Source organism: Delphinapterus leucas, chromosome 6, assembly GCF_059928025.1.
Source record: "Delphinapterus leucas isolate spDelLeu-1000000601 "Yukka" chromosome 6, BTC_Dleu_Yukka2, whole genome shotgun sequence".
In the NCBI taxonomy this organism is placed as follows: domain Eukaryota; kingdom Metazoa; phylum Chordata; class Mammalia; order Artiodactyla; family Monodontidae; genus Delphinapterus; species Delphinapterus leucas.
This window is the reverse complement of record NC_143134.1, coordinates 61,400,867-61,424,246: the sequence shown is the minus strand read 5'-3', so window position 1 is coordinate 61,424,246 and position 23,380 is coordinate 61,400,867. Positions and strand designations below refer to the sequence as shown.

Genomic DNA, 23,380 nt, shown 5'->3' with positions numbered 1-23,380 from the left:
AATACAGAATGTAAATGATTACATCACAGCATGAGGCATAACCAAATGCCATAGAGGAAATCATTAAACCGATCAGTAGTTTCCAGCAGAGATTTGAACAATTCAGTTACTATGCGAGCACATTAAACTAGGCCATGGAAAGAGTTAAACCACAATCTGTTCTTTGTGTGGGAAGGCAGCCCTGCTCACAGCAACCACAGCCCATGATAAGACCTCCCTATCTCCATATACTTTCTGATGCCATGCTTTCAGCATTCACTGTAACTACAAAATCTTTGTTTATCCCCCTTAGAAATATATGCAAAAGGAAACCCTGCTCAAGGAGATGTGGACTCAAACATGCTTTGGGAACTCACTTCCTATATTCTAACTTTAACTATGATTTATTGATATGATCAAAAAACATACATATATACTCATGAACTAAAAACTTGAGATGTAAAGAGTACATGGGGGCGGGAGGAGCTTTGCCTCACTCACTTTACCCTTGCCATACTTTTAAAAATACGATATTATTTTAACAGATATTAAGCAATGTATTAACTTCTAAGTACTTTTATCCTTAAGTACTATGTTCAGTAACATTCCATTTTCCTATAAAGACATCAAACATACTTTGATTAAATTTGTTTGAGCTTCCAATCATCTATCATGTAACAGATCTCAAAATTTTAGTAACTTATTTAAACAATCAAAATGCAAATTTGAGGGCTGAATTTGGAATTTCTTAGCAAATGCACACAAAACAATGTTTTTTAAGGGTGCCTTGAGTTTGTTGCCCATGCTGCCAAGTAATGTTTTAAAACATACTTTTTTCCTATTGATAAATAGAAGTAGCAAACTTTCTCAGTCCACAGTTGCCTTATAAATATCTTTCAGGGCTTTACTATTACGTGAATTCCTTTCAAGCAAAACACTTACTTCTGACATGGAGACATATCCTCAAAAAAGTGATAAGTAGAGATTTTCAGCAAGTCACATATATTTCTGTGTTACCATGACTAAAATATCATCTCTCAAGTATGACTGTTTTCTAATGCTGTTACAATATATTTTTAGTGATTTTTAATGATATGAATATGGAGCATAGTAATTTGTCTTCATCAAAAAAAAAGTGATTAAGGTATTCAGATGTCCTAATTAATAGATTATCACAATAATAAACAACTATGAAAATTACTTTTTAAGAAAGCAAAGCATGTAAATGATCTAAGATCTAATGGCTGTATGCTAAGGTAATATGCCACCTTGCTCTCTCAGAATTTTTATTAAAACACATTGGCATTCAGTAATGCCAATTCTTTCTCTTTTTAAACTTCCTTTAGTTGAACTAAATTGATAAAATAAATAACCTAGTTACAAATTTCAAATATAAAAGTAAACAGTCCTAATTCTACTGGAAATATTTCTTTTTCTTCACAGAAAGAGCGGTCTCCATGAAAGGGACGGAAAATTAGACCAATATAGAGGCAGAAGAATAAATACTAGATGTTCTTGGAGCACTGCTATATAACAGTAAACCATTTTTTTAAATGTACCTTAAGAACTTGAGAAACAGTGAAAGAAGAAAAAAATTCAATGCAATCATTCCAAGTGAAAGTTATACTATTAAGGATTTACATTATTTTTAGAAAAAGCAAATACAAAATCATATCATGATGGTTCTTAATTTTCTTTAAACATCTGATTTATACTGATACATAAATACAGATTTATATCCATGTACTGATACTTTTGAGTAACACTTTGATAAATATCAACTTTAACTGTAGCTCCTTCTGAAAATTCTTTCTAAAACCTAGATATCCTTTTGTGACAACTGAAACACTTAGTAAAGTTTCCAATCAATTAAAAATGTTTCTCTATTTTGTATTTACATACCCTAAAAAATGTTTTGCTGCAGCTATTAGGCTCTTGTAATACAAAACTAAACTACTGGTCTGATATCAAAGTAACACCGTTACTGTTACTTTTGCAACACCTTACACTACCTATAAAGTCACACAGATATTAAAGTGAGAATTCTAAAGCTAAAATTTCTTCTCTAGTCTAGACCTTAAATCCCCAAAACAGTTTCAATATGTCAACTTAGATTTACATTATTAAAACAGTAGAGAATATCAGTCATCATGAATTAGTGTTGGTAAGCATGCACCCTTGAATACTAATGTGATAGCTGAATGACTATGCTGTATATGCTCGTAATATTCCATATGTCACGATGCTACAATATTATTTTTAACTTACACAAATTTAGATAAAGCTAGTGACTTTTCAATACATATTTAGAGGAAACCGAAAATGCAATGTAATCGCTAGCAATGTTTCTGAAAAGCCGATGCTGGAAATATGAACTAATATAGAAAAGCAATCCTTTACATGAGAGTAAGTGGTACAGCACTTTGCAAGTGAAAACCTTACCTCAATTTGTTTTATTTGAAGTATGCTTCAATAACGTAAAAATAATGTCAAAGGGATGTGGTTTACCAGAAAGAGGGAAAAAAATCCTGCTGATGGGTAAAATGAAAGGTAACTTTTGCAGCTGAAGGCAATTCGTTATACCTGAAACAGTTTCATCATCATATTTATTGGCCATTATTCACAGCCTTAAAAATACAAATAGCTCAGCAATTCATTTTTCCAGTTTTGTTAAATTAAAGCGCACGTTTACTTGCTGAAAATAGCCATATCTAAGTTAATCATACTCCGATGCCAAACAAAATATAAACAATAAAAAATGTGTCAGCCAAAAAGCTACAGGACTGTATCCAATCACTGAATAAGCCTTATCATTGTTTTCATCTTCATTCACAATTTATGAATGCCTCAGTCCTTTTGAATCACAATGGCTTCTAATTGTCATACAATTGAAACCTTAATCATTTGTTCATCAGAAAAAATGCATCATCATGATACTGGATTTTTAAAAAATTGTAACACACCTTAGACTAGGCGACACTTCTTCAACTGTTTAGTTTTTAAGCCAACGTCAAAGAAAATGGTTCTCAATTACTAATCGTGACATATCCTCCTAAAAGCTGAAGTCAACTGCCCCATACCTTTAGAGGTTTAAAATACTGCTTCAAGTAATAACTCTGGGCTAAGATATTTAGTCAGCTCGTCAGTTGGTTAGTTAGCTGGGCAGCGATGAAAGATGCCCCCAGGTAAGTCTGTTTGGTCTCGCCACTTTTCCATTTGACCGACTGGTTTAAAATTATGTAAGTTGTGTTCCTGCAAAAGTATAAAGCCACTATTTTATTTCATAACACTGTTCCTAAAGTCTTAGGACAATTTTCAGAGTGAAAAAATTTTAAATGACTTTACTTTCCAGCATTTCTTTCTGTCCTACGCCCAAATATCGTCAAATGAACAGGTCTCCACAAAATGAACATGTTTTAAAAGTCCTTAACTTTCACCACGACCAACTAACTCGAGTCCACGTACAGACCGCCTTTGTGGCGTGGTCACTGGAAGCCTCAAAGTGCGGATCGCGATGGACCTGAGTTTCAGATCCCCAAATTAAGCAAAGGAATGGGTCCCCGGACCACAACCTCCGAGTCGCTTCGTCTCCCGCCCACTGCCTGCAGCGGAGTCCAGAGGCGCCCACAAGGACTCCTACTGGAGTCCCCTCGCCCAAGTTCACCGGTTGTTTATAAGGGCTCAGTCCTCCCCTAAAGCTCCTCTAAAGCCGGAGTCTGCCTCGGCGCGCAAGCGAGGCGGCGGGCACCCTGGGCAGGGGGACAGCGGGCACTAGCGGGGCCGCGCGCGGGCTAGCGCTTGCGGGCCCGGGCCCTGCCCATCCCCTGCGGCCTCGCCCGGCCCAGCCGCCCTGGCAGGGCGCGGGCGCCCGCTCTCCGTGCCCAGGGCGCTGGGCTCGGCGCTCGCGGTGGCCGTGGGCTAGGGGCCGCGCGCCGGCTCCCGCGCCGCCCTGCAAACCCCGCCGCAACTCCGGGCCACTTCTTCTGAGGGGGACCGGGGTGTGCGGAGGTTAACTAAAGCCATTAATTGTCCGCAGACGAGAGCAGCAAAACAAAACAAAGGCATTTCGGGCTAGAGAGAAAGCTCGAGAAAGTGACCGAGGCATGTACCTGAGTGAGACAGATGGGAGAATACATCATGACTTCGCCTTAAAACGCACTTTCCCGGAGATGCCCAAGAAAATCTTCGAGAAGCAAGAATTTCATCTATTCATTTTACAGTCATCTGAGCCCCGCGATGCGATCAATCAGGACGGGGCTCTGCGCTGGATCACCGCAACTTCACAACAAACCCAGTCCTCCTTAAATAGCCAAAGATTCAAGTTCACTCGGCGTGCTAGATTTCCCGGGGTGAAATCCAATCTACACTTTTAACCCTCCTGCAGTCCGAGCGCGCTGGCCCTGCTCGCCGAGGCCGCCGCCGCCGCCGGTGTTGGCTGCTTTTCGCCTGGGTTTGGGGATTTGTTTTCTGTTTTGCAGTTGTTGTTTTTGTTGGGGGCTAGGGGGTGCGCGAAGATTCGGTGTGGGTTGGATTGGGGTGGTGGTTGGTGGTGAAATGCTTTTTTAAAAAAGGCGGGGAGGGGGGCGCAGGAGAGAGGGCGGGAGGGAGAGCGAGGAGAATGTGTCACCGCGCTGGGAAAGTTCAAGGTTACAGCCCCGAGCACTGCGGCAGGATCCCGGAGTGGCGACCGCAGGCGAAACTTTGCCGCGAGCCGACCATGTGTGTGCGCGAGGGGGAGCGTGAGCGAGTGCGCGCGGGTGGAGGGGCGCGCGCGGGAGAGGGCCGGGGTGGGGGCGGGGTGGGGTGGGGGAGCCGGGAGAGGCCGGGGTGAGGGAGGGGGCGCGAGCGCAGGTCTCCCGGGCGGAAGAGGCTCGCGGTGCGCGGTCCCCGGCTGCAGCCGCCGCTGCCCGCGCCGACTCCTCCACGCCCGGCTGCCCTCCCGCGCGCCTCGCCCCGCGTCTGACCCGGCCGAGCGAGGAGGCTGCTGCTGCTGCCGCCGCCGCCCAGAGGGATCGGAACGCGCTCCTGAAAAATCCCAAACGATAAATCCCGCTCTCCCGCTCGGCTCCAAACTCCTCTCTTTTCTGCTCTGGGCTCTTTTTTTCCCCTCCCTCTCTCGCTTTCTTTCGTTGCAAAACTTGGAAGTTGAAAAATTCACCGGTTCCACCCTCTGGACCCCGGTCGAGCTCTCTCCAAATCAGACTTAAGGATTGTTTTATTATTTAATTACACAATCATCGCTTTACTCCTCCTCCTGCAAACGCGCATTCCTTTTGCACCAGCCTCTCCACACCCCCCGCCCCCCACCTTTCTCCTCCTCCTCCTCTTGCTTCTCTCTCTCTCTCTCTCATTTGTTAAAGCTCTCATACCACTGCAACAGCACCACGACTTTTTTTTATTATTTTAAATAGATCTTCTTTCCGCCCTTTGGGCAAATCCCGCATCCCCCCCCCCACGTACACACCCCTCGAAAACCCGCCCTGGAAGAGGTATTTCGGTGCTCGCTGCGGACTCTTTAAACCGCGGGAACCTCCGAGTGGGAGAAGCACTGAGCCGGACTGGGCCGGAGAAAGGAACGAATGGAAAATTCCCTCACACCCAGGCCGCCCCGGGGCCCAGGCTGGGGCGCCGACTCTCGCACCCCGGGCGGGCGCGGTCCGCAATGCCCGCCGGCTGAAGGGAGGAGGGGGAGGCCGGGGAGGCGGGGGCCTGAGCGAACTTGGTCTCAAGTAGTTGGGGCGCGCCGGCGCGGATGGGGGCGGGGCCCTCCGGGGTCTCCCTTGCGCAGGCCCGCGTCCCGGGGCAGCTCCGCAGAAGCGGCGCGCCTCGCCGCGGCTTGCCGCCCTCCCTGGCGGTGCCCGGTGCACGTGGCCTCGCTCGGAGCGGGAGGACCGGGCCGAGCTGCAGCCGCCGCCACCGCCTCCGGCGCCTCCTCCTCCTATTCCTTCTCCTCCCGCGGCTTGCTCCGCTCTTTTCCTCCTGCAGCCCCTCTGGCTCGCCCCCAATCCCCACCCCCCCGGGGCCCGGGCGCCGGCAGAAAACGGCTCCCGCCCCGCCTGGGTGCAGGCAGGGTGGGGCCGCGGCGCGCCCGGGGCTGCGGGGCGGGCGCGCACGCGAGCGGGGTGCGTGTGCCGCTCCAGCCCTGCAAAGGCGGCCGCGCCCGCCAAGCTCCCGCGCGAAGCCCCGCCCCCACCCCGCCGCCAGCCGCGGGCCCCGAGTGAATGAACTTGATTTCGGATATTTGGAGGCCGGCGGTTTGCCTTGCACCCTTTCTGCGCGCGCGCGCGCGCACGGGCACTGGCACACACAGACACACACTCTCACATACACACCCCGCCCCCCAAATTCCGGTTTTCGGCCAGGGGTGGGTGGGGAAGAGGTGGAAGCAAAGGCTGTGCAGACAATGGAGAGAGGAAAAGTGAGTGCCAGGGGCTCCGCGTCTACCTAGCCGGGGGCCGCGGAGAGGACTCGACGGCCCCAGCCCCGGGGCGGGGCCGCCCCCACCTCCAGCTGTGCTCTGATTTCCCTTTCCTCTTTTCCTCGCTTCCCCCCTCTCGATTTTTCCCCTCAACTTTCTCCTCTCTCTCTGTCTCTCCGGCTCCTGCCCACCTCCCCCCACCCCTTTATCACCCCACCCCGAGGACCCGAAGGAACCAGTGACTTTTTCCTTCAGCAAGTGGGAGTTATCCACATCAAGCATTTCACAACGACACATCAAGAAAAGTAGGCAGGTTCAAGTCAACCATGAAATGGTCACTTTTTAACCCCGTCCTGTCCTCATTAGGGAAATGCTCAAACACAGTCCGTTTTCAAAGAGCACTCTTAATGAGGCGAGCCTGCCAAGTCCACCAGCTGCAGGCCCCGTAAACCAAGAGCCCAAAGAAAAAAAGCACTGGCGAAAGAGGGGAGTTGAGAAGGCCAGGGGTGGAGGTGGGGGGAGCGTTGGTTCTGGGAAGACAGGTAAAGTCGGGAAAATTTAGAGAACTCTCCCGAGTTAACCCTTTAGGGCACACACCACCGGGAGCGGCCTCCCTGCTCCCCCGGAGGCACATCCTCCAGTCAGGTCTCTGACAACCTTAATTTCCTTTGTGTGGGTCATTTCTTCTTTTTTGAAAAGCCAGGATAAACCTGATCGTCTTTATAGATGAAAGAAATGAGGTGACAGTCCACGTTATAAATACTCATTTCTCTCTCAGAAAATTTTAGGCGATCTCATGCTAGATTTAAAAAAAAAAAAAAAAAACAACCCCAAAGCATCACTTTGTATTGCACATTATGCTTCATCCCTTTTCTCACCCTCATACCAGAGTCTGAGGGGAGGGGGGCGGGGAAGCGCTACTGATAATACCAGCTTTAACTACTGGAGTTTCCCTTTGAACAAATATTCAATTTAACCGGAGTTAATTTACCATAAAAGACATTCCCCTTGGCACGAATGCACTCCTGTCCTTGAACACACCTCTTTGAATGCCTGAACTCGTACAGAAGCCATTATTTCGAGGTCTCTTTAAAAATCAAGCGCCCATCTCTCTCTTTCTCTCCCTCCCTCTCTACTTCCCTCCCTCCTCACCACACCACCCCCAGTGAAATCCTGGCACCCAGAGAGCGCTTCGTTCAGCCAGAGATCTAGAACGAGCCGCTGTCCCCTAGCAAAAGAGGCCCAGTGCTGAGCCCTGGGCAAGTGTCTGCAGACAACGCTACCCCTCCTCCCTTATTAGTTTCCCTTACCAACAGAAACGGTTTCCTTTTGCCACCCAAACTAGGTCGCATCCTAAAGTTTCTCACAAGCTTAAAAAAGAAAAATGAAAAATTGACAACTCTTACACAGAAGAGCCCACAAAAGCTGCAGCAGCGCCAGGGGTGAAGAAGCAGCGACAGACCCAGGTAAGACCCCAGAGAAGTGAAGACGTCTGGGGCCTCCCAGGCCTATCACTGAGGGGTTCAAATCGCTCCCTGTTTGTAGGGCACTTATGGTTGGGCACAGTTGGATGAGCATGGAGGATGCTTGGTAGTTGGTTTGGATCTGTTTCTGAGAAAAAGGAAAATAAGAAAGGAGTAATGGTGAGGAGGGGAAAACTAAAAGGGAGGAAAGAATGGGCAACAGAGACATCCGGAGTAGCTTATGGGGTGCTCATCTGATATGGCTTTGACTGTCCTCTCAGGCCTTGGAGCCACGGGCGGGATGGCTGACCCCCCCCACCCCCGCCACCCCCAGAACACTACTTCTTGTACAGCTAATGCCCAGGCCACTGCAGGTCTTCCCAGGATGAACTCTAAGAGAGGCTTCTGGAAAGAGGAGCTGATGGATTGGGGTGTGTGGAACATCTGTCTTCTCTCAGCAGGACCCTTCACTATCTGTGGTTTGAGAAATGCCAGTCTTTTAAATTCCAGGTAGAAAAGCAGAGAGGAGGAAGTGAGAAAGTACATACGGTATTTTAGCCACTTTCCCTTTTACCCAGCATTTCTGTGCCATGGTAATTAAGAGTGGTTTTAAAGTATCTCTGAAAAGCTTCTGATACTATCAAAGTGGGCCAAACACTTTTTAGACTGGTACTTACCTCTCCTAAACTGCCTTTTTTCTTCTCTCTCTCACTCACTGAAAGAGTTAAAGCAAGTCAATTTCATTCACCCCAAAATCTGGCTGGAAGAAAGAAGTGAAAGGCTTCTGTAGCAACAGGAAAATCTGATATTTCAGAATCCCTAAAGACCTCCTCCCTAGACCACCTATTCCCTGCCACCTAATAGAGAGAAAAGTTTCTTTTCTGACAGATAGTTTATTAATTTCAAGAAGTGCTGGAGTGTCTGTGCTTCAGGTGACTGGATTTTTCAAAACTCAATTGTATATTTGAAAAAGTAAGCAGTATTACCCAATTGGAGCCTTTCATTGACCTCCACAGAGGAGCTTAACATCTCAAGGGTCTTTTAATATTGATTTTCTTTTAACCTTCTCCCTTCTAAAGAAATTCAGTGACAGGTCGTGAATCCTGAGCAGTTTAAGGAAAGGTTCTTGGAGCTTAACAAAGCTGTCATTTTCAATACACGCGGATGACTTTTTTTTTTTTTTTTAGCTCTTGCATGTGATTAGAGGGGAGGCTCAACAATTCCACACACCCTGGCTGCATGGCCAGTATCAATATTTTAAAACTAAATACAAAAGAGACAGATGACCTCCTGACCCCCAGGAAACAGGCCTGCAAGACTGCAAGTATCCACTACACCATGCCCAGGGACCTTTTCTTCTTCCAAATGAACCATAAAAATCATACACGTGCAGCCTGTAAAACACAATTTTATATCCACAAGCAAGAACATCAAAAATCCACTCAACAATGCATATATAAACAACCAGCAAGTACTGAAATTGTCTGCACTTGATGGGAATTGCAAAATCATGCCCAGCTCTCTCAGCCCTTAAACTACTACTGTCAAATTAGGGTAGTGATTTTTCCTTACTAGAAAATTCACAACCGGTCAGCTTCCCCAAGCCCCATTGCCAGCACTTTGCCTTTCACTGAAATGAATAAATAACCGTGGACTTTCTTCCCATCCTCTGAGAGCTGTTTGGTGTCCCCTGAGGACAAAACTAAATGAGAAAAATGACGCTGTTAATAATGTCACTGCTGAAATGCCTGTACTCGACTGTTTAAAAAAAATACCATCCCACTAAGTGTGCCTACATTTCGGGCACATTTACAAGCCACCACTGAATCTGAACACAGACTGGCCAGCATTAAGATTAGCTGGTTTCCACTTCTGTACAGAAATGAGGCTAGTTCATCAACAGAGATTCCCAACTTCTGAAGACATTTGCTTTCCGGGATTACAATGTCAGCAGTTGCCCTGTAATTTTTGCATGATTTATTTTAAACTTTGAAAATCATGGTAATAATTGCCTTGCTTCACTCACAATACTTGAAAAGTTATAGGCACTTTCACGTACAGTCTTCTTTTGAGTTCTTTTGAGTCACATACAGTCTTGAGAGTTGTAGCTATTGTCCTTTTTCAGGATAGCTGACCTTTAAAGTAAAACTATACTATCATTTTATTTCTACATGTAAATTGGCTTCTGTTACCCATCTACATGTGCCTCTGTGACATGAAAACAGATGAGTTTTAAAGATCTGTTTAGAAAGCTTCATCCAGAATGGCTAAGTCGTCTTTACATTCTGCATTAAGTGTAGAAAGTGCGTTGCAAACCAACTCAAACTTTCTGCACCCCTTTCTCTAATTCTTTCCTTGAAAACTGCCTTTCTGTTTCAAAACCAAAACAATGCATAACAACAGGACTGTGCATTTTAACTTTCAAAATAAAATTTAGCCAACAATTGCATAATTACAAAGATAGAAGACAGTTGGGCCTATACAAAATATATATTGATATTTAAGTAAACTTTATCTCTGAAATATATCTGAAAAAATTTCACAATACACAGTAAGTTAATAAATTCCAAAGCAATAATATTGTCAAATTGTGTGATGTCACAAACTCTGAAAGCAAAGTTACAGATGTTCGTGACATTACATTCACCAATAATTATACTGCTGCTCAGTCTGACCATCTTAAAATTAAATGGATGCCTCTGTCTACTAAAGAATAAAAGGAATTTATTTTGGACATCAAACAATGAAACTGTCACCATTTATTGTATGAAACACTCAGCTAATCAATTTCCTATTAAAACAGCTTTCAACAATACTCAGCTTTAAAATTCATCAGGGCCAGTAAAAACCTTTTGCCAGTGCACAAGAATGCAGTCCCAACCACGGACGATAATTACCCTTCTAATACTTTTATTGCCCAAGCACTTTTTCCTGTGCTCCCCATCAGTTAGGCAGGAATCTGCAATATAGTGTATCAGTGAGTTGGAGTGATTGACCTTTGCCCACATATGATTTAATAGGGACTTTTCAGCACTGGAGCTTTCTGCATCTCTCATGCCATTAAATGAAAACATCAAACCTCAGATGTAAAACTGGAAACCACAACGTTTTGTGTTTCACAACTCTTTGCAGTTTTTACTTAGGCTGCCTAAAGGTCAGCTTCTTCGCCTCACAATGCTCTCCCCCATACAGTAAATATACTCAAAAGTCACACTAATTCTCATTTTGATTAAATCTTGAACTCCCCAGTCAGATACACACATTCATCCTGCTTATTTACATTTGCATTCTTTTCTAACCACATAAGCATGTGTGTATGACTTTCTGGATTTATTCCATTTTAGGGCTGATTTAAATATCTGTTCAAGTATGGGTTCACAAGTTAACTTTTTCCCGCCCGTTGGAAAGTTAAAATTACAAAGGATGGTGTTATAGGATCCTGTCAAAGAAAGTTAGAGTTAATCTTGTGTATTTTGGCGCCTTTTCCCTGCCAGCTACTGTACTTGGTTGGGGGGAGCGGGTTGGAGATCTTGTCTGTCCCATCTCAAGTTCAATGGCAGTTCTACTAACTCCAGGAGAAGATGGCCATGTTCACAGCACTAATAATAATTCCAATCACGCCACTTCGGCATTTTGTGTCAAAGTCGAAACTGGCTTCCCCGCCCCCTTCAACCTGAAAGCTGCCAAGTCCTCACACACTCCGCATTCAACCACAACTTAATGGATGGGATATTGTGCATTAAAATGTGTTCCAGACATACTGGCGAAGAGAGGACAAGGAAAAAGGGAGACAGACACACACACACAGTTAGGCAGAAGGGAAAAAATCCTAGAGCAAAAACAGCAGGGCAGGAAAAAAATTATTAACAGGAGCAGGAAGAAATCCATCATAATCTTTTTTTTTTTTTAAGGGAGGGGGAGAGTGGGAGGAGGGCTAACAATTCTATCCTGCCACTTCAGGAACAAGGGGCTAGGGGTAACTAAACTTTAAAATGAAGATTGACTTTAAAAACTCCAGTACACCAGAGCTAAATAAAGACACTTTTAAGTGAGCATACGTAACAAATCTGTGCATATTCACCTTAAAGAGAAGAAAAATGCTCCAAAAAGAGAGAATGGGCTACAAGGTACAACTAAAGTATCATTTGTACAGTAATTTTTTCCATCATGGAGGAGAAGGGGGGGGGAGTAGGGAGTTGAAGCAGGAAAAATGCTACATTTCACACTGTTTTGGACTCACAATGTCTCTATAAAAGTGTGACATATACACTAAAGTTGCCAAAGCTTAAAAAAAAAAAAAAAAAGCATTAAGGCTGAAAATCCAACACTGTGGCCCAACTTGTAAAGAAGAAATGACATTTAGGTAAAGTCTCTTTACAATGTACAAACAGTAAAAAATCTGTGTCTGGGGATAGAAGGGGATGCAAGGGACAAACAAGACAAGCAAATAAAGCCAGTCATTTCAAAGCCACATACCACCGCATTCTATTACGTTAAATAAAAGAGATGTTGAGTCTGTAAACAGAACCCTGGGCCGCTGACTTCACATATCTGAGGTACAGATTTGTGGACTTCCTCAAGGGTTGTTTTGGTGTCGCTTATCGTATTTATTAATAGTTTTTATTTTAAAGCGCAATCCAGGAGTTAGTCTCTTACTTTTGTTTTTAATTATTATTTCTGCAATGCCACAGCTCTTGGCCCAAAGAAGAAAAGGCGGCAAAAGTCAAGTCTAAAAGCAGGCAGCCCCTCAGCCTATCTGGGTATCCAGTTTTGCTTCCTCTCACTTGCAGAAGACTGTTTCTCGAGGTAGACTTGAAAGCCGTCCAGAGTGCTCTGTGTGTGTGTGTGTGTGCGTGTGCGTGTGTGTGTACGCGCGCGCGCGCGTGTTTGCTGGGTTTTATTGTTTTAGCAGGGCTGCTCTGGGGCTGCGGGCTGCCTCCCCGCCCGCGTCCGGGCTCCGAGCGGGCTAGGCAGATGCAGCCGGCGCGGCGGCAGGGTCGCGCGTTCGCCCCTTCCCCGCCCTGGGATCGGCCGGGCCGGTGGCGAGGCTACCCCGGCCTGCGGCCACCCGCGCACCCTTTCCGCGCCCCGCCCGCGCTCCGCCGCCAGCACCGCCGCCTCCCCGGCTTTCTCTTTCTCCGGCCCACCGCCCGCCCGGCCCCGCCCCGCCCCGACCGGCCCGGCGCGCGGGAAGCGCGGCTCTTCGCTTCCGCCTGGCGGCGGGAAGGAAACCGAAAGGAGGAGCCGGGGGCGGGAGCGCGGCGATGCATATTCATCAGGGCGCCCGAGGCGGCGGAGGCGGGAGCGGGCCCGAGTGGGTGTGGCGGGCTGCCCGGCGCGGGGGGCCCCTCGCGAGTGGCGGCTCAGCTCTTTGTGCCGCCCGGGCGGGGCCGGAGCGCGGCGAGGGAGTGCGGCGCCGCCTGCCTGCGGGGCTGCCGGGCTCCGCGCGCCTTTGTGCTACCGCGCTCGGGGGCCTCCCCGCGGGCGTGCGCGAGAGCTGAGCCGGGCGGAGCAGCCGCGGGAGACTCATCACCAAATGATAATAACGAGGACGGGATTGGTGCTCTTCCCTACTAGCCGCCACGTTTTCGGTCCCCTTCGCCAGGCCACGTTTGTTTGGGTGTAAAAGAAGTTCTGAAATGTACCTCACTGCGTAGCGTTATCATTTATAGGCATGCATGTGAATGTCAATAATTCAGGGGTAGGTGGAAGAAATAATCAGCCCCAAAGAAATATGCAACCCCTGGGTCCCCAAGAAGTAAACACTCTAGATGAGATGTGGTAGCGGGCTCATGTTCATAAAGTGGTTTTGATTAATATTTTTTAAGCTTAAATATATGTAGGTTTTTTGCTTAGTTTGCAAGTAATCCAGTCATTTGCATTTTAAGCATCTGTAGTGTGGTAACATAATGTTTAACGTTTAAACCAAGTTGTTATATAGCTCTGATTTAAAACTGAAGTATTAAATGTAAAAATATAGCACTCGCCCTAAATTTACTTAGTACTAACCCACATGTGTTTAGAAAAGATTTTATTACAGAGATCCTGACTAATTATGTAATTGCACAACAGGCAACAATAGCTTCAAATGTCCTCTAAAAACCCTGTTCAATTATGTGATTACCAGTGGGACCGGAATAGCTCCCAATGAATTGTTCTTATCTTTCTACTAAATGTGAACATGTCAGTATTTTAATCCCAATTATATTTACCCTCAAAGTCCAAGAGAACTTAAACAACATTGTTAAGGTTCTTTGTTCCTACAACACGCATTATAAAACAAAGAAGACATTTTGGCCTCATTATCCAAAAATAAGTTTTTTTCTCCTGTACCGGCGTGGGCACACACACATGTATACATGCATATATTACATACATATAATATGTACATATTATGTAGATGTTTGTGAATAGTATACATATCTCATTTCAATAAGTGCAAAACTGAGAATTGGATTGACCCAAGTGAGCTTTAGAAAATGCCGAACTTTAAAATGGGTTATTACCAGTTCCCAATTTCCCTTCAGAAAAAAAGTAACAAGTGTATATCTATATAGCTTTGGGAGGGAGATGAAGGATGGGGACACACACACACACACGTATGTATGTATCTCCACATTTAGCTATAACTTCCCAAGGAAAATTAATTTTTAACATCTATCTTGTTCCAAGTTAGGTAATTTTAACCACTCAGCTAGTATAGCTCTAATTCAGTATACCCAGGCAGTCAATTCAAGTGGGTAACAAACAGATCTGTTTCCATTCTAGGATTTCCTAATAGTAGTTTCATGGTTCAGTAAATCACATTTAGCACTAACGAATCAAATATAAAATATGAAAATTCAATGTGGCTAAACTAAAATATATTATTTAGGGTGGTGGAGGGAGTGTTTAAGTGAGCAATGTTATCAAATTCTAAGACTTTTACAAGTGTGCCTCAGAAAGCTTCTTCTCATAATTATTTGAAGTCCATAGCAGAGTCACCAATCCTTCCCAACATCTATTTCATGCAAAGGAGAAATGACATTACAGAGAGAATCCAGTTTTCTTTAGGAAATATCCTAAGACACGAAATGGGAAAAGGAACAGGAAAGGGGAAAGGGAAGGATTTCCTGTGCTTCTGGTGATGACTTGAATGAATCTAGATTTAGTGTCACCTGTCAAAGAATTTCTTCCTAAGTATATTATTTAGTAATAGAATGTACCATTGTATGTTATGTTCAGCGTTTCATAGATTATCTTTTTTTATTTGAGTGTCATTTGTTTCTTTTGACATGTGAAGCTTACAAGAGTACTTATTCGTATGTATACCGATCACTCTTCTGTCAAATACGTACACATATTATAATTAAATGATATCCAAATTTTATAAAATAAGGAGATTAATTTTCAACACGTCCTATAGAAATCGGTCTCACTAATTTGTAGTCACCTCAGCGGGTTGTTGCTCCTAAATCTTTTAACTGGCTAATGATCATGGTCTTCTAGTCTACAACACTGGTTGATTTTCCAGTTTTCATATTTTTTGACATAAATAAATATGTAGAAATTCAATTCAGGGGTGTTTTAAAATAGATGCTTCTTTTAAAATTAAAATTATCTTGGTTAGAAGCCTTTCTTAATGTACTTAAATTTCAGTACCTTTTTATATTCAACTTTTTATAAATTATAACTAATTATTCATTTTAAAAAATAAGGAGTATCTAACGTTACTTAGGCATTTTGGCCTTCTGATACATCTAACTTAAGTGATTCCAGTAGAAAAGCTAATTTTTTTCTGCCTTTAGTTACAGGCACAATTCATTCCTTAGAACTAGAAGATTCTCCACGACATTGAAACTTTAGATTTTTTGTTTTTTTCCTAAAGCCAATTAACTGGTAAAGCAGTTTCTCTGTTTTTTTTTCAAATTAAGAATTTTTTAGTGTACAAGCAACATCTGCGTGTGTTTATCTTTGAGAATAATCACAATATATTTCTAAAAGGCGTGCAGTATTACAATGCTTTATGTAATAATTAAGTAATTCCTCTACCCCATCTCAACCAGTAATTTTCAGTCATTACCCCAAAGGTTTTTATTTTGTCTTATTTCTCTATTTCTCAAAAATATAGGAGGTGTGTTTTTATTTCTATTATTTTTATGATTAAAGGGTACACACTAATTTATTAGATTATTTTATTTAGTCCATTATTGTACTAGCATTTGTGCAAATTTAGTGTACGTAATAAACATGGAATATTTAGAACTCAATACTAAATAAAACACAATACCATGTTTTAAAACAATTGAATGCTTACGTTTTAGAATTAAAACTATGTAAGACATAAACCTGTGTAAACATTTGTATTAAATATTACCCCTGGGAAATAGTTTCAATTATTTCTTAATTATTTAAAAAATATTTAGAGAGGCTTAAATTAGGACATTTATTGTATAAAGTGCCAACTTCTGGCATTTTGTTGGCATTCCATAGCTGAGAGCTGTCTCCATACAAGTTTTATTGAGGAGAGGAGAATGGATATCTAGAATATTGTTGTGTAAGAGGGATACCCAAGTATAAATAACAACCTCTGGTGACTATTTTTATTGGTTACAGCCGTCTTTAGCTATAATCTGTTATGCCTCTTCTTTAGACATTGACTGGGAAAATAAACAGTGTCTTTGCCACGAGACATAGTTGCTCATCACACAGAATTGTATTTGTGGAAAAGACTTCAAGAGATTACCAGATAAGCCCTTGCAATGGGGTCAAAACTCCACACTGCCCAGGACAGGCACACCAGGTCACTTTCTAACCATTGAGAGTATGGGTACAAAAATAAATATACACATGCAGTGTTCCTTCTTTCACTAACTGCACGCTGCACCTGTGCACACATATATCTGATGACATCTGCTAACATAATAAATATCAAGTGGCCTGTAGTGTCATCAAAAATCTGAGGTGGTGGTATGGCTCACAGCCTCCTCAGCCCCAGGCTATGGTCTTGGTAAATTTCACAGGCTAAATAGAGACAGACTCAGACTCATTCTGTACATGAACCAGAGGTTTTCAAGGGCAGGTTAAGGTGGTTTACCCAAGGGGAAAAAAAAAGCCTCTAGTTATGACTCAGTGTGTGAAAAATCTGCTCTCTGATTCAATGGTGATAAATCAAGGATATCTCCCAGCTTCAAAAAAAGATCATTTTTATCTCAATTGTTATGAATTCTCAATTTCAAGGTTAAATTCTCAACCTTTCTTAGCCGGCATATGTTTTTAAGACTTAGTTTTTAAAAAAAGACACAAAAAACTATGAGCAATTAAATCTTCATAACTTGCTTACTCACTTTTATATAACCTTAGAATTTTAACCATCAAAATATCCATGAAAAGAAAACAATAAGTTTGAATGAATTTAAGCTGCAATGATGATTAAATTGAGCAAAGAAAAAGCAAGTGTTTTCTCAAAAACTTTTCAGGATATTTTGTGCCATATGTAAGGTTTCTGAAACAACAGAATCACTAAGGTATTTTTTTAACCATTTTCAAAAAACAGAAGCATCTGGCAATCCAGAAACCAGTGAGGCAACAGGATGCAAGAAAGCGCTAGACAGTCTACTGATCCTTCACTACAGTGCTGGCAAAGGACCATCCTGCTTTTTGCTCAGTGGGCCATTTTCAATGAGAAAGTGAAACTCAAGTCCCCTACATCCACATCCTGGGGCTGACTGTCCTCAGTGTCAAAGATTCTTCTTGACATATCTAGATCATGGTGGTATTATTTTAATTTGCCCACTACTAAGGAAGATCAATAACCACATTTTTGTGGATATATTCCCCAACTAAGAAGGCCTAGATGCAGTCCAAGGAGTAGAGGAAAAATGCAATCTTTCTACAAACATGCACCACATGTTTAGTATGGGGCTGGGCACTACGCTGCAAGGATGGGTAGATGTTTAAGAATTTCTGCATTTATGATAAAAAGGCCTTCCATTCCTTTGTGCTAATATTCTCCTCTAAATTTGTTTATAAGAAAGTAACCTTCCCAAGGTATCTTGGAAGCCTTCAGATAAACACATTAAATAACAACGTTCGGTTTTCTGCTCACTTTACGGGTAGTTGATGTGGATTTATAGAATGAAAACAGTGTTGATAGAAAGCAAGGGAAAATGTAATTACGGACAATAAGTTACCCTTCCCACCCCACCACCCAGTAAAAGCAAAAAAAAAAAAAAAAGCCTTCTATAATATATTCAGAAGCCAAACTAACAAAGTTGGGAAACTTTTGATACCACTATACTTCATGAGGTGGGACGTATTTTTATAAATGACGGGGCGACGGGGAGAAAGCACAGTGTGAAGTGGGAAATTTCAGGCACAAAGAGTTTACCTATGTGCAACTAATACTGCCTGCTTTTTAACAAATTATTGTTTAAGCATGGTTGACAAGCAAATACAGAGGTCAGGACAGAAATAGAAGTTTCCAGAACATACCTAATATCCCTCTCCCTTTTTCCCCTCATGTCTGCTACCATTCTTAGCTGCCCTTAATATTTCTTTTATCTTTTTCTTTTCTGTTATACAAACAACAAAAAAAGAGAAGAGATATTTTAAGTGAAAATTAGCAAATATAAAGGACATCCACCTACAGTCCCATCACCTATAAATTTGTTTTGTTTGCACATATTCCAATCCAGTATTTGCTTACACACACATAAACTATTTGCGTGGTTATAATCTTAAGGTGGATAGAATTTTGTTTTGTACATTTCCACTTATTTACATTATTGACATTAGTGAAAGGACACAAAATTTAAAATGTTAAAACTAGAAGAGACTTTGGGACTTCTAGACAAGAGATAAAGAAACAAAACTGGCAACATCCTGTGTATTGCCCTGTCATATTTTGAATGTTGGATTTCACTGTCAACATGTTAAAATTGGGATATTTTACTTGAAAATCCAAATATCCTGCTGCTTTTGAAAAAGTGGGAGGGGAGACACTTTGGGGACGAGTGTTGCACACAGGCTGGAGGAGAGCAGCTGCTGCCCCTGTTAGATGGGGCTTGGTCTCCACAGTCCCGATTACTCCCTGTCCCGTTACACCGGTTACCAACTCGCCTCTTCTTTCCCCGAGTTTACAACCCTGATCTACGCCAAATGCTCTTCTTGTAGATGAAAACGGGAAAACAAGTTTCAGAGGGGTAAAGTGACTTACTTAGGGCTACTAAGCTAAATGTTAGCATTGCCCACATTGTAAAAGAGGCTGACTCTTTTACAAGACTCTAAACAAGCACCACGTGTATTCACGTTTATTTCCGAGCGTGTGGGGAAGTGAGGTTCTGGGCGCCAGTCCGATAACCTCACTAGAACTGCCTTGACCACAACCTCCTTTACAGACTGAAATGTCCCAGGTTAGCCACCCACCACCTTTTTGCTCCAGGTCATAATTAACATTTGATGTCCATAAGCCAGACACCTATACCCCCATAAATCCTGGCCGTGCTCATAGTGACTCCTTTCTCTCATTAAAAACAAAATATCAGAATGCAAGTGAAGGAAGCTCATCACTTTATGGAGATAACATCCAATCTGCTGCTGTTGATAAAGGAACTACCTAATTAAAAAGTAAAATAAAAAACTTTATGATATTCTTATCAGACCTACCTCATAGAGGCGTGATGATATACCAACACCCTAGCAGACAACCACTGTCCTAGAAAATATAAAACTCCCATATCTGTACAGAGACTATATTTTCGGAATGTTAAACCAGGACACATGGTGCCACCAAGAATCTTTTTTAAATGAATTTAAGATTTTGGAAAGTTTTACAAAAGTTTTAAAAAATGATTCATTGTTAGCTGTGGTTTAATAAATGGGCTTTATGACAAATGATAAAAATGTAGACCATCTAAGAATGCCTGGTCTCTATATCTATGTGGGCAATTCTTAGAAATTTGCCTAGAAAGTGGGACTTGATGGCAGTAACCACTGTGTTGGATTGCCATTAAGTGTCCCATGCAGTTTGCACTTGCTTGTAGTGCTTTGTTCTCCAGACAGAACACCTACTCTCTAGGTTCTATTCCCAAATGGAGAAGGACCTGAGAACACACAGACCACGTCATGGAGTCAACACAGTAAATAATTGAGAAGCTCCTGCATTATGTACTCGTTGAGTCTACAGTTACTCTCTTGGCAGGCACAAAAGTGGTCCATATTCAATCAGGCTCTAGGCTCATTCACAGAAGCGGTCTTTTTTTTTTTAATTTCTATTTTTTATTGGAGTATAGTTGATTTACAATGGTGTGTTAGTTTCAGGCATACAGCAAAGTGATTCAGTTATACTTATACATATATCCATTCTTTTTCAGATTCTTATCCCATATAGGTTATTACAGAGTATTGAGTAGAGTTCCCTGTGCTATACAGTAGGTCCTTGTTGATTATTTTATATCTAGTAGTGTGTATATGTTAATCCCAACCTCCTAATTTATACCAAAGGGGAAAAGTGGAGGGGGTGGGGGATAAATCAGAAGCAGCCTTAATGGCTCTCATTCTGGCCAAAGCACCACCTTAGTTGAGCAGCACTAAGGAGCCCAGACCCTCTGTGCCCCGTTTCCCTTTCCCTGAGGACCAGATATGCACATTTCTCCTGGAGCATTTTAAATGAGTATCTACAAACTGGATCTTCTCCTCTACTATGACCAATGGCAGCACCTAAGTTAAGCAAGGTCTCCCCTAGGGTGATGGTTTTCCCTGTTATGTTAAAATGAGTGTCATGACAAGTGCTAATATTTACCACATACTGAGAGGTCTAACTATGGCTCTGCTCTCTGCTCCGAATGTCACATATATTATCAACTTTTTTTTTTTTTTTTTTTTGCGGCACACGGGGCTCTCACTGTTGTGGCCTCTCCCGTTGCGGAGCACAGGCTCCATATGCGCAGGCTCAGCAGCCATGGCTCACGGGCCCAGCCGCTCCGCGGCATGTGGAATCTTCCCGGACCCGGGCACGAACCCGCGTCCCCTGCATCGGCAGGCGGACTCTCAACCACTGCGCCACCAGGGAAGTCCTATCTCAGCTCTTTTAAAGATGCAGAGCCTGAGGCAAGGGGAGGTTAAGTCACCAACAGAAGGTCACAGTGCTCCTAATCTCAGTCTTTCTAATTCCAAAGCCTGTGGCGATAACAGACCAGTACATGCAGCAAGAGCACAGGGCAAGTGTGTAACCATCTAGGTGAGTGTGGCCCCGTCACAGGTGTTGCCTTGGGAGGCTTCACAAGTATTCCTTAAAGCATTTTTATCACTGGTCTTTTGAAATTGCCTTTAGAACCCCAGGTACATTCTTTTAATATTATTGATGGGATAGATCTTCCTCCTTTAAATGTGGGATTTGAGTTTTGGATATATCCTTGATTCACTCAATACACTGTGGTGATTAAGGAACTTATCAAGCTGGGTAAACCAGTTTGGGTTGAAAACAAGGCATGACAGAATGTAACAAGATGATTTTCATTCTCCAGAGTGTTCTGAAGGTAACGGAATAGAGGATTTAGAGTTGGACTTAGAGGCACCTGGGTTTTGGGTTCAAATCCTGACTTAGCCACCTAAAAGCTACGTGTTTCTGGGCAAGGCACATAATAATTCTCAGCCAAGGTTTCCTCACCTTCAAAAACAGCATAAGAAAATAATACGCGCATCAGGGTTGTTGTTTGAGGATCAAAAAATATTCTTTGTCAGGATATGTAGGAAAGTGTCTGAAATTTAGTCCTTTCTCAATAAGTATTTCCTGAATCTGACTATCAGATTATTATTTGTCTCTGTCCTTGTGCTTCCAATGTGGTGAGAGGTGATAAACAGGGGTTAACAGAGTCTGTGACAATGACCGGACCCCAGCGCCCCTCTGAGTGCCACTGGGGCTTGTGTATAGCATTTATTTGCAATTATACTTGAAAAATCAAGAGTGATGTCCCTAGTTCCCTGATGCTAGGGGAGATGGATTGAAAGGAGGGTGTGGTGTGGGTTGAAGTTTATGGGACGCAGTTTCTATCTCGAGTTTACTCCTCAGCACTCTCTAGAAATGTGCGAAACATAATAGCATCTTAAGCAAGTGCCCCTTCCTACATATTTACGGACTGCCTACCCTACAGCGGGTCCTGGCTCAACGTGGGACAAAGGGCACTGCTGTTGTCACAGTTTCCAAAGGGCTGGTTTAGTGACAGGCATAGAATGATGCTACCCATATTATAAGAACTGAGAACACCCCAGAACCCATCCAAATATACAGTGTCACTCATCAACTGAATAAGATGATGTAACTCTATAGGCAACAAATGAGCACCTGCTATGTCCAGGAGACAGAGTGTGAACAAACCAAACAATTTTCTAGCATAGAGGAAAGAGACCTGGAATGGGGAGGGGGAGGGGAGTGAACAGAGATATAGAGTTTGTGTGGTGGTGTTCCAAATTCATACGCCTGCTAGGCTTCCCTGTAAGGTCAAAGAGGGGGTCTGAGAATTCTGGAAACCTTGAAGGAAACTGTTTATCAAAAGAAAGAAAGAGAAGTGTGCAAAGCTTTTTGCTACATACAGTCAATCAGGGGCATCTAGCGAAGATGGGAGATGGGAGCAGCCTCTGAGGGCTGTAGAGCTTTGGCAGCTGAACTAGAACCACCCTGGGCTCTCCTTTGCAGAATCCTGTAAGTCTGAATACTTAGGGTCATGTTTTTCTTTTCAAGCTGACGTATGGTCATTTACGCACTGTAGCATTTATTAAGCATCTTAACTCATTTAATCTTCTTAACCATCCTATAAGAACAGCTACAATATTGTTTCCACTTTACAGATGAGAAAATTAGGGTATAGAGAGAGTAAATAACTTACCCAAGGTCAATAGCTTCCAAGTTTCAAAGGTAGGATTTGAACTTACGTAGTCTGGCTCTTAACCACCAATTTTATGCAAACTTTTTCCTCTCCTCTGAATGCTCCTCCCCCCAATAGAGTGGCTTTTTGCCCAACTTTAAAATCTTTCCTCTTTTCCTGCAGGGCTCATTCTACGTCCCCCAACTCCCAAACAGGAAGCCGTAAGTGTGGGCAACCTTAGCACAACTACAGAGTGACACTAAAGGCCATCAAGACTTAGTCACTAAAGAGAAAAGAGGCACTTCAGCAGCCTTGGCTTCATTCTTTGGATCCCTAAGGGAGGAGACCTAAGTGACTACCCCCTCTGTCTCTCTTCCTGGCTTTAAAAAAATAAACTGTCGTCCACTCATATGAAGGAATGTTATACAGCAAGGAAAAGCACAAACTTCTCTACAATAGGCATGTAGAAAAGTGCACATCATAAGTTTATAGCTAGGTGAATAACCCATGTCACCAGGGTCCATATTAAGAAATGGAAAATTACTGGCAATCCAGAAACCACATCCCATTCTCCATTCTCTGCCAATTACTACTCCCACCATCCTTCCCAAAGATAATCACTAACCTGATTTCTAACAATACAAAATTGTATTGTCTGTTTTTGAACTTTATATAAA

The 23,380-nt window shown here is 43.1% G+C and overlaps 1 protein-coding gene and 1 long non-coding RNA gene across 7 annotated transcripts in view; one reads left to right on the top strand and one right to left on the bottom strand.

The window, feature by feature from the left end:
• NFIB (nuclear factor I B) overlaps window positions 1-4,366 on the bottom strand; it is a 229,066-nt gene extending 224,700 nt beyond the window's left edge. For 3 of the 6 annotated variants that reach the window (XM_022573744.3, XM_022573745.2, XM_089913216.1), the window contains exon 1: window positions 4,089-4,364. In XM_022573744.3, coding sequence (XP_022429452.1) covers window positions 4,089-4,118 — 30 coding nt within the window. In that variant the 5' untranslated portion in view covers window positions 4,119-4,364. Of the gene's footprint in view, window positions 1-4,088 lie in introns of all 6 variants that reach the window. The other 3 variants (XM_089913215.1, XM_089913217.1, XM_022573747.2) reach the window with 3 other exon arrangements.
• Window positions 4,367-6,091: 1,725 nt separating this feature from the next.
• The window catches only part of LOC149748966 (uncharacterized), a 57,517-nt gene continuing 40,228 nt past the window's right edge, over window positions 6,092-23,380 (top strand). Inside the window, exon 1 of the long non-coding RNA XR_016393559.1 lies at window positions 6,092-7,863. This is a non-coding gene — a long non-coding RNA (uncharacterized LOC149748966). The remainder of the gene's footprint in view (window positions 7,864-23,380) is intronic.